We start from the raw sequence: 12,051 nt of genomic DNA, 5'->3' as shown, positions 1-12,051 counted from the left end.
TCCACAGAGCAACATCCATTCTGCCAAGATGAATTCTAGCCACAAAGCTGCTCCCTACACCAAGCCTGTCGCATCAGCCACATCCCCAGTACCAGAAGAGTTTGTATCCACAGCCAAGACTTTGTATTAAAAAGATTTAGAAATTATTTACCAATCCAGATCTCTCCAAGCACATCACATGTTGCCCAGAGCAATGAAAATCCAAAATATGTGTCCATGGGGGAGGGGAAGAAAAGGTTTTTATGTCTCAATCACTTTGAGATTTTCCTCTTGTTTAAAAAAATAATTAAATGTCAGGTATGGAAGGTGTGTCTGCTTTGAAACATGGGGAGATGGAGAGAAGAATCCCTGTAATTGCATTCCTTGCCACCCCTCTCTTTGTTCAGCAATGATGAGAACTTCACAGAAAGCATCAGTTGTTTGTTTCTCCCTCTTCCTCATCAAAGGACTGCACCCCAGAGGAGGTGACATCTGAGACTTTGCGGCTCAGTGCAGCATGTTCCACCTCCTCTCGAGGAGACAAAGATTCCAGGTCCCGGCACACTGCATCATCCTCCTCTGGAGAGGGCTTCTTGTTTAGGAGAGGAGCCTTCTCCAGCCGTGGGTTCCCTTCATCCTCAATGTGGTCCTCCATGTACGTGCTGGACTCAGCTCCACCCCCACTCTGAGCAGTCTGCAGGGGCCACACGTGGACCAGCCCCGTGCTCTGGATGAAGTTCTGCTCCTGCCGCTGTTGCTGCAGCTGTTGCTGCTGGAGAAAGCTGCTCTGAAGCAAAATGCTTTCCTGAAGGTTTGTCTGGGACTCATCGAAATTCTGGCCTAGGTAGGAGCCGGTTGCTGGGGAGGCGATGAGGGACTGGTCACTGGCCTCCCAGGCGTCGGATGAACCTAAGCAATACATGCCCTGCGAGACGTAGGAGTGAGGCCAGCTATCATACTGCGTCTGGGCCATATGCTCTGCAAGCAAAGGAGACAAACAACACACAGTCACACACTCTCCCTAGGCCGAGCTGCCTCATCCAGGTAGCCTGTGTGCCTGTTCAAGGCACTGTACTGCACAGGGCAGATGAAGCCTTTACAGGGAAGGAGGGCAAAGAGAAAACACAGTTCTGGGCAGTAGGCGGGTGACCTGGATTATACCCACAACTGACTGTAAGAGCTGGTAGCTTTAGTTGTGCTCTAAAAAGGCAAAAGGAACTGGGCTTCGGAGCCACAGTGTTAAGATTAGATTCCCTGGACAGCTCCACAAACTGGGATGACTCTAACAGATCTGACTGGGACTACAGAATAAAACAGGGCAGAACAAAAGAGAGCAACATGACAACAAGAGCAGGAAAGGGGTGTCTTAAGATTAGCAAGAAGCACTGGAGCTCACCTTGGCTCTCCATCAGCTCCTGATAGTTCTCAGAGTAGTTGCCTGCTGGATTGTCCTGATTTGAGTTTACACTCACATCCTCACCATCCATGGAGGACCAGGCCATGAGAGTCGCTTCAGAAATAGCAAATTGCTCCATCACTCCTGTGCCAAAGGAGACAGGGAAGGGAAGCAGAGATGTGTTAAAGTCTCCACTTCTCACCATCGTCCTTTACCCCATCTTCTGGTTACACTGTCCCACTCTGGTCCTGTCTCAGCAACACCCATCACCCACAACTGGCCCTCACCCTTTCCACTTTGCATTCCACTGGCAATACTCCAACCATCAAAGTCTCCCTCTACTTCGGCCACCTGAAGCACCCATAGCCTCTCCTGGGTGGTTTTTTCCAAGCTTCTGCACTTTGGTCTCTCCACTCCGGGGCATCCCAACCCAATCCAATCCACGTGCCAACACAAAGGCATCGCTACCTGCAAGGAAGCGGGCCTCCTTCTCGCCGTCGCTGAGGTCCGAGTAGGCGTCGGCGTCCTTGCGCGCGGTCTCGTGCGTGTGCTGCTGCTGCTGGCTGTGGGCTTTGCCCCAGCCCTGCCACTCAATCATGTGCGCCACGCGGCCCTGGCCCATCGCCGTCGGCTTCGTGACGTGGTCCTTCATGCTGCGAGATATCCCTAAGGGACCAGACATTGGAAAACAAGGGAGGGCTATTACACAGCTCCAGCGCTTTCTGCCATGCTCTTTACCTCTCTTAGAAGTGGAGCTTTTCCCCTCCTTTCCTGGGCAGGATGCATGACTAGGGCTGGGTATCTCCTACCCTTCACTGCATCACTCTCCAGGGGAGTTTCTCCATCTTTCCTTGGACAAACTCTCAGAAGGGGGAAAAAGGGGAACCCTAAATATGAAAGACCATTTCCTTCCTTGCCTAGAATCCATTTAGGTTAGAGTTGGGCATGAAGGATGAAGCCTGGAAGTGAACAAACTAAGAAAATGGGGTTAAACCCAAGACTGAGGGGAAGCAACTGAAGATGTCTGAGCAGGGGTGCACAGTGAGAAGCCAACAGGAGTAAGACAAATCTGTTCTTTGAAAGGGCAACAACTGTGAGATTTCTGTATTTAGAACCATGGTGGTGGAGACTCCTCTAAGGCCATGAAAAGGCGAGAGCCAGAAAGGAGCAGTTGTGAGAGCAACAGAGAGATATGGGAAGAGGCACAAAGGCCTGTGGAGAGAAGCTGCCAAGGATAAAGTCAAATTTTGAGGACCTCACCAGAGAAAGATGATTTAGCCAAAGCCCCAATCCCATAAGCATTGGAGTTGCGTTTCAGCTTGGGGAGGATGGAGGTCGTATCTTCCATGGAGAGCTGAAAAGAGAGAGAATATGAAGAAATGATATACAGGAAGGAGAAAAGGAAGTGAATTGAAGTGAGAAAACAGTAGGTAGTTGGAAGATGAGGAGCAGAAGCAAGCAACAAGAACAAAAGAAAGAAAGGAAAAATTAGAGGCTATTTAACCAGGACTGGGTATTGCACAGCATTGGGACTGAGGCAAGGACAGAGGGAGAGGCAGAAAGAGACTGTGAGAAGCCTCCCATGGGCAGCTGCCCGTCCTCCACAGACATGCTGCACCATTCCCAACTCTTTGTTAGAGATGCAAGGCATGGCTGAGGGACAATTCAGGGATCTTACAGTGGGGAGTTGTCAGTGCAATAGGCAAGACACAGCAATGTATCATATATGCATCATACTACCAATCTTTTTATGTCACTTTGGGGTTTTTGTTCTTCCTATATGCTCTTAGTAAAATGAACATGACTATATCAGTGATGGGCCCTGTTTCAAGCACCTACATCTGCAAAGAAATGCGGTCTACAGCTCTGCTTAATTTTCTTGACTGTCTTCTCTGTGTTTATCCTCAGAGCCTGAATCACAAGGAGAGGGCACTACTGGGACAGGCAGCCATCACAAACATCATCACAAAAATAATCTCTCAAGATGAATTCATCAGGTTTCTTCAGAGATGCCAGGCATTGCATATGAGGCTTAATTTTCACAATGGCTAAATAAGCATTGCTTCTGCTCTTCATTTCAACCTCTCTGAAAATCAAGGCCAGAATGTTTCAAACACAAAGTTACTCCAAAGTCGTGACTATGACACTGGAAATTTTAAATCCTGACACAAAGCAAGCATTTGGTCAGAGGCGCACACTTCATAAAAAGCGCGTGGAGCAATAACTGGGCAGTGAAATAATTGGAGGCAAAGGAAGGCATTGTAAAGATGTTGAACTGCATAGAATTCCAGTCAATTGCCAAAATATGAGAGGTGCTTTTTTCTGGAAACTGTATAAATGCAGCAGCTAAGGCTCCTGTAACTGTGGAGCCAGGAATGTGCCATGTGTAACGTGAGCTGAAGAAATCAGAAAGCAGAGGAAGAACAGTAAAAAGTGAGAACACAGCCCTTGTTCCATGATGCATTTCCTTTGGTGATGAAGCTCATTGGAGAAAATCCATCTGTGCCCCCACTGGTTATTCCTGTCTGGGTGCTGCTGCTCAGTATCCACCCACTTGTTCCAAGATGGCCTGGGGGCTGTGCTGTGAGCTGCTTCATGGAACCCATCCAAAAAAGAAAGTAAATTGCAGAGGGTTCCTACTACTGCAAGGTTGGAGAGCTGTGACATGAAGGCAGGAATGAATGGGAAGGGAAGGAAACTCATGACCCAGCTTCTGTACCAAAGAAGATCTATGGAATTACACTGGGTAAGAGCTGCATTATGAAAGAGCTCCATGGATTCTGTATGGGTTGGAAAATGGGAAACTGCAAGTAAGGAAACTGTCTTCTACTTTCTTTAAGGAAATATGACCTTGTGTACTTTGCTTTCAGCTAGACAGAGGTGCAGCGAGGAAAAAACAAATGACAAATTTCTTCCAGACAGTTGCTGCATGCACCATTATTATCCCACACAACTTGTTCCTATAATTGATCCTAGGCAAAAGATTCCAAGCTGTAAGTGCCACAAAGACAGAGATATCAGCAGGGTGAGAATTAGTTAAAAATATGTCCCCTTGATATTCAGTGTCCCAAGTGCTTTCAAATCACAAAGAACCAGAAAAGTACAGGTATTTTAAAAGTTTTCAAAGTATCTGGAATTAGAAAATATTTATCCTACTCAAAATGGAGCTGCTAATCCTGCCCTTAAGTGTACAAAACTATAAAGTTAACTTACGTGAAAGTATTTTTTAAGTACCCTTAAAAAAAGTCCAGTAGAACAAATATTTATTAATCCTTTCTCAGGATGCTGTTTCTGCATTAGTGAAAAAGAAAAAAAAAATTTTTTTTCATGGCACAGGTATTAAGAGCAAAAGGAACACGTATAATTAAAATGTTTGATTGTTTCTCATCTGCTTTTTAACTGAAGTTAACTGGTACTCACCATCTACCCTAGGAGACATTAAGAATACTTTTACCTCTGTGTGCAACTGAAAATGAGGGAGACATTTCTCCCATACTACTGGAGAAGATCAAATGATGCTCTTATCAAGGACTACTGATTTTTTAAAACATGCTGGGCAGACACCTTTCTTATGTAGCAGTGCCCAGAAATCTCAAGAACAGAACATACAAAATGGCACACATTTGCCCCAAAAAGGATGAAAGCAATTCAATAGCCAACTGCAGACTGAAATACCTGCCAGACAGCAAAAGACTCAGAAGCAAACAAAAATCTATCACCATCCTCTGAATCGTAGACAACTCCCAGAATTTCAGTGGCACTAAGGACTTCAAGTCATGTTCCCATTCTGGCCTCCACTGTATCCAATGTCAGACAAATCCTGGTCTTCCTGTGACTAAAAATTTGACAAGTGACACAGTGCATACTCACATTGATACCATCCCAGGAGAAATCTGTCCGTGTTTGCTAAAGAAAGCAAAGAATGGCACCACATTAGTGTAACGAAGAACTTGCAAGCAGCCATTCAACTCCACTAGTTTGCCATAACCAACAGGCACTGCTTTATGGTATGTTATAAAAAAACGTGTGTCTTTCAGGCTGGTTTCATTCCATGCTGGTGATTATGGTGCCCTGTAGGCGTCACGGTGTTTGAAGGTGGAATAGTGAATGGGTGGAATAGTGACAGAGTAAGAAAGAGAAAAGCACCTTTTCACAAGGCTCCCAAGTGTGGGTTGCACCACTTTGAGGTTAACACAAGGAGGAGCTACACCACCTTTGAATTTTGAGTGTCCTACAGCAAGCAACAGAATTCTGCTGAAATTATTTCCTCCTGCAGTGTTTCGGTTTGTCCATTCTGGCTCACCCCTCCCCTTGCAAACCAGAAATATTTCCCATATCAGCCATCACAGTACCAACTCCCAGTGTGTTTCCCTCAGCTGGGAGGACTCACATCTCAGCATCTTGAGTTTGGGGATGGAGACACTCAAGGAAATTTAGATGACTCATGTTATACCTATGGTATCCATTCATATAAATCAAAATGTTCACTGAGGTGTAGCTTATGCTCATTGACTTTTAGATCTGCTTTGATTTGACTGAATTCTCCATACAAGATCAGGCCCAACAATTTCTGCCAAGACTCCATGAAACTCTAAGTGTCTTGAAGTTACATTCCAAGCCAGCAAGGTAGACAAACAAAATAAAAATACCTATATATATATATATACACACCTATGAACGTTTTCCAAGGTTTTGCAAACTGTATGTCATTTGTTAAGGTTATTTGTGAACATTATTTGTGATTCTTCAAATACTACGCATTCAAAATAGACTTTTTTTAATTAAACATCATTGCATACCCTGAACCTTACAAAGCTGAAAATTCAGGTATCTAAGAATGCAGAAGCTGCAATAATTCAATGAATCAGCCCTTAAGATACTGCATGGTAAGTCAATTGGCAGTGAGTTACAGGTGAATGCAGCTCTAAAATTCAACATGAAGACAAATGTGCTTCTTCAAAAGATTTCATGGATGTGCTGCTGAAGCTGGGACAGACACAGTGCTGGACATCCCAGTGCAAATCCCTTGTTCAAGGAATGCAGACTACAGGCTTCTCAGAACTGTCACTGTTTTTCTCATGTTGTGTTCCACTCCCTTCATGAGTGGTTAAAAAGTACTTTCATTTGCAAATTCTCGCTCACTATGGATCATGTGAAGGGACTGACTCAGCTCTGTTCAGAGCAAGCCAAACTACACAGGTATGATCCTCAGGAGCTCGCTGGCATTCTGATCCACTCGCAGATGATGCACAACACCCATTTCTGAACTCAGAATTCAAACTTCCTGATCCCCTTGGCCAAGTAGCTCTGGGCCACACACTCACCTCAGTGGAAGGTCGATGGAAGCTGCTGCCATGCAGTGAACTCGTGCTGTCCATATTGATTTGGTCCACATCTTTCAGTCCCTTCCAGTCTACTGCAATCACCTCGTTTCCTGTGGGAACACATCTGGTCAGGCTTCTTAATGCCACTACAATTTGTTCTAGCAGTCTTAAGCCAACTCAGCTAAGCAAGCAGGAGAATCATTGAGTTTAAGGCCACAACAGACTTAAATCAGACATTCCGTTTTTAATCAGACCACCTATACATCATCAACAATTATATTTCACACAGATATCTCCATATGAAGACCAGTCACTTGTGTTTTTCTCAAGCATGATGTATGCTTGGCTAAAGTACAGATTCATCCAGTCATGATGCGTGACTGGGAAAGAACCAATTCCTTTAATATCCCCTTTCAATATCAAACCATCATCCCTTAAAAAGACATTTGTTATGGTTTGAATTGGTTGACATCAGCTTAGAGCTGCTGGCTCTTTTGCTTTGCCATTCTCAGCAAGATTAAAGACCTTTTTAATACACTTCAAATTTTAAATATCGATAGCCAGGTAACCAGGACGGCTCTGTGCAATCAGCAATTTACTGTGCCTTCAGCCTGGGTGCCATCCTCAAACTAGGTTTAAAGTTATTTGCTCCCATGTCACAGAGGAACAATTGTACTGTCCTTACACCTGAAGCTCCTAGAATCTGTCAAGAAATGTAACCCCCAAATGATCATCTCTTCCTGGGATCAATTCAGCTGTGTCTGCTCTGTTTGGATTGAATGTAAATGGTTCTACTTTCATCATCTTCTAACTTGTTTTTACTCTTTATAGCAAATTTCTCCTCCACAGGCATATGCAAAGCCCCTCGCTCATTCTAGCAGCTCTGGCACATTTATAGAGTGCTCATCACTGCACTTCCCAGGTAGAAATCTTCTGACAAGTGAGAGATGCTGCACTCCACCCCACAGAGGCCTGCAAGAGCCATGGAGGCACTTAAGGGTGGGAAGCCTGAGGCATTCATCAGCTAGAATTCAAAATGCAAAAATCCTGATTTTGTCCCTTAAAAAGGCTAAACATAGCAATACAAAAAACATCAGAAAGACAATGCTATTTGCATACTGTGGGGTCCACCACACCTTCACATCTCAAATTTATGCTGTGCAGGAAGATCCCTTTCTGAAAGAACGAAGGGATGTTTTTTCCTTCACATCCAAAGTACGTTTCTGCTCATCAGGATCATTAGAACCAAGTGCTTTAACAGCATCCTCCACAGGCTTCTAAGCAGGCTGAGTAAAGCTGCTGTTCTCTGAGTTGCAGTTCCTCGCAACTCAGGGAACTCAAAAGAAAAAGGATTCCTGTACTGTATGCTACAAAGGTGAGCACAGAGGTCAGACACAGCCAGACTTCAGGAGGAGGCAGGACATGGCTATGATGAGCATGACAAACACCACCCTCCAGGGCTGTGATCCTCCTAACTGGTTTTCCTGACAAGCACATGCACGTATTGGGCCTCACATAGCTCTTGCTGGCTTCACTGCCACCGACTGGACTGGCAACCTTCAGTCCAGCAAAGCAAGAGAGGGAGATTTGGGGATTTCTGTACTCAAGCAAGAGGAGCAACGGCTTAATGGGCCACATGTGAGTTGCCTGTTACCACCATGGCTGGGAACCTCTTATATCTGGGGTCCAAGCAAACCTTCTAGGACTAGAATCATCTCTGGCAAAGGGAAGCTGCAGGCAGAGCTGTGAAAGCCCAGCTGACAGTGCCAGGTGCACCAGCTGTAAGGTTTGGCTGTGGCTTGGAATGGAATATCTCGTACTCAGTCCCCCTGAACAGGGAAGGGGCAAAGGGAAGAAGGAGGGAGCACTACTGGCAAGTGCAAACCTGGAGAGGAAGGAGTAGAGGGGTTGACTGTTACAAGGGTGAGCTGAAGGACCAGCACAGGTCAGAGGGAGGAAAAAACTGGTGCAAAGAGCAGGGTGGGAGCCTGCCCCTGCATGCTGGGATCCAGCTGCCTCTTCCTGTCTGTGCTCCTTCCCGCCACCTGCAACCCTTCACACTAGAAGGGGAGAGCTGGGGCATTGCTGCCACAGAGATGAACAAGACAGGGATGCTGGAGAGGCAGGAGAGATGTCACCCCTCCAGAGCAGAAGGCAGCTTCTCAGAACTCTTCAGTGCAGGTAACAGTGTCACGCCTGTTTCATCTCCGTTTACCTGAAGCCTTCCTCCTGTACTCTCAGCTCTTTCTGAGCATAATGCTGTGGCCCTTCTGTAAGTCTAGAGACACCCTGGCCCACATTGCAAACAGGCTGCAGCACCATTCTGGGCATGCACTGCAAAGACACCTCCACCCCAGCCAAAGAAGGAGGAGCCTCCTGCTCAGCACAAGTGACTTGACAGCCTCAAAGTTCAGCAAATGACACTCAGCCTCTGCTCTCAATGCCACAAGCCCACTGATGGTTTCCTTGGAGTGTTAGAATATGGAAAATATTCATAGAACCACACAATGGTTTGGGTTGGAAGGGACCTTAAAAATCATCTAGTTTCACCCCCCCTGCCACAGACAAGGACACCTTTCACTAGGCCAGGTTTGCTCAGAGCCTCATCCAACCTGGCCTTGAACACTTCCAGGGATGGGACCTCCACAGCTTCTCTGGGCAACCTGTGCCAGTGCCTCGCCACCCTCACAGTAAAGAATTTCTTCTTATTATCGAATTTAAACCAACCCTCTTCCATTCTGAAGCCACTGCCCCTGGTGCTATCCCTCCATGCCCTTGTAAAATGTCCCTGTCCAGCTTTCAGGCCCCCTTTAGGTACTGGAAGGTGCTATAAGGTCTCCTAGGAGCTTTCTCTTGTCCAGGCTGAATACTGTTCTGGCAGATGGCAGCATCAAATGGCTCAAGAACATCACACAATTATTTGTCTCAAAGTCCACACCTGTTCTGTAATAGTAGAACTAAAGACCTACAGAATTTATTTACTACTGTTTCTTTCTAGTTGAAACACCTCATCTACCTAGTTCAGGGAGAAAAAGTGAATAATATGTGATTTTGCATGCTCTATAAAGACTGAATAATTATTGAAAATAAATTCTTGGTCTAAACAGTTTCATGAGTACTAAGAGAGAAATACATTAAGAGAAAACAACTCTTTAACATCTGTTACATGCTTTTAAATGCAGTCATATCTGCTGAAAAGTTACAACATCAGACTGGTTGAAAAGAAAATGTATGTGCTCTAACTGATGTTGGGCCTGGGGAAACATTACTTTCTCTTATTGAAAGTTGGGTAAAGGTTAGCGGCTTTTTTCCTCTTCTGCTAGAAACAGCAAGAGCAACATTAACCCATGTTAGATCAAGACATGAAAAAAACGAGTTCTGCTCTGACAGATGGAAGGAAGGAAACACAGAAAATCAGAAAAAAAGTATGGAGAGTGAAGTGGGAAAACAGAAACTGAAAGCAGTTCTTAGCAAATTAGTATTTTTTTTATCCAGTCTCCTGTCAACCTCTTTCTCCCTGCAATTAGCACAGAGGTTTTTTTTTCTTTTGCAATAGTACATTTCTTCTCCACTATAATTTATTTTCTCTTATTCATCTTCCATTCCAGCTTCTGCTAATCATCATGACTGTTCCATTTGTAATTCTATGATCAATCACCTCTCACAGAATAGTATTTGCTCTTCTCCATATCGAGCTGATAAGAATTTTTAAATGAGTGGGTCATAAAGCCAATTTTAAAGTGGAATTTTTACAAACATGCTATCGAATTTCTCATTTAGATGTCCTGAAATGAGGTGATGAAAGTTGAAAGATAACTGGGTTTCTGATTTCCTTGTCACTGTTTCTGTATGGTGTGTATAGAAAGGATATAGAGGGGATTCATTTTCATTGAACTTTTAAAAGATGTCTTCATTTTATTTTAAAAATTATTATTTGGTTTGCGGTTTTTTTAACATCATAGATTTCATCCTTGTTTTGGAAGAGTTAGTAGATGGCTGAGGAAAAAGGAGGAGGCTGATTACATGAAGCAGAAAGGGAAAACGAAAGCAGTCAAAATACATAAATACATTAAGCCAAATTCTTTCAGATCATGGCTGCTTTGTATTTTCTAACACAAATCAGATAAAAACAAACACTGCAAAAACACTCATAAGAAAAAGATGTCTCCATTACAACTGACATAACACTCCAACTCAAGTTGTTTAAGCCTTTGGGGGAAAGTATCAGCCCTCTTTCTCTTACACTACTCTTATGGCAAAAATCAAGACTTATTTTTAAGTCAAGCCTTTCTAAATAATAAAGATGAAAAACATTTAAAGAGGAACAAACATGGGGGAAAAAATACCCTTTTCCCCACTTCTTGCTTTATTTTGGTTATTTTGAGCATCATAACTTTGGACTCTCAGAAATTAGGAAATGTGTGTAGTAAGCATTCCAAGCAAAGTGATCCTTTTGATCAATGCTCCAGAAAAATCAAACACCTGGATGACTGCACCTCACCTTGCTGAGTAACAAACTACTTCTTTACTACTTTTGTAGCTCATTTTGCCACATACCTTAATTTACCATGGAAACACAGAGTTTCTTAGTTGGACATATTTTCAGATTCTTTGCATTTCTGTGATCATAAGAAAATCACCTTGCTTTGAATTACTCAAAATTTAATCTAAACAAGCCCATTCTCCTTGGGTTTCCTCGACATTTTCTGGATTGCTGTTACCACTGTGCATTAATTGATTCTATATTTGGTACCTGTACCAGTATTTTGTTCATTTACCAAAGTTTATGCTTGAATCAGGCTTCTGCATCGATGGCTTTAAGCTGTATCTATAGCCTTTAATAATCTATTGTGTTGTAACTTCTGTGCTGGATGTTAAACATCATCTCAAATTTGTCTTCTCTATTTTGTTCCACACCAAGTAGATGAAAAGAGTTTGAGAGTCTTGAATTTTGTTTTTCCCCTCTGAACATCATGCTGGTGAAGATCTACACCACATACCAAATAAGTATTTGTGTTATTTGCTTTCTGATGTGTCATGCCAATTAACACAAGAAACATTTCAATTAAGCAATGACTTTCCAGCACTGCTATTATCCCCCGTTAGCACACTTTCTTCTGTTTCTCAAATGTTACTTTCCAGCAGAGAGCAGAAACCTTGTCATTTGGTATTGGTAGCCAACATTAATGTTGGCAAAGATGAATATTTAGAGTAAATGGTCCAATTAATTCTTTTCCATTCCTTTTTTTTTCCCCCAAACAACTAAGAAAACAACAAATGTAATTGCAGTAATTATGATCAGTCTTTGGATTGTTCTTTCCCTGATACCAATTTTCATGATACTCGTGGGAG

General features: G+C 43.6%; 1 protein-coding gene across 1 annotated transcript; it reads right to left on the bottom strand.

Annotated features, from left to right (window-relative positions):
* Positions 1-412: 412 nt before the first annotated feature.
* On the bottom strand, positions 413-6,804 carry FAM131B (family with sequence similarity 131 member B; the record flags this gene model as incomplete). Its single annotated transcript, XM_082277634.1, has 6 exons — positions 6,700-6,804; positions 5,246-5,281; positions 2,636-2,729; positions 1,844-2,041; positions 1,376-1,519; positions 413-957 (listed from the first exon to the last, which is right to left on the bottom strand). Exons 1-6 carry the CDS (start codon positions 6,751-6,753, stop codon positions 413-415), a joined length of 1,071 nt encoding a protein of 356 aa, XP_082133760.1. The 5' UTR covers positions 6,754-6,804.
* Between the last annotated feature and the right edge of the window lie 5,247 nt (positions 6,805-12,051).

The sequence above is a fragment of the Coloeus monedula genome (assembly GCF_965178545.1).
Source record: "Coloeus monedula genome assembly, chromosome: 3".
NCBI classification, from domain to species: domain Eukaryota; kingdom Metazoa; phylum Chordata; class Aves; order Passeriformes; family Corvidae; genus Coloeus; species Coloeus monedula.
Note: the sequence above shows the minus strand (reverse complement) of the source record. Positions and strands in the feature narration are given on the sequence as shown.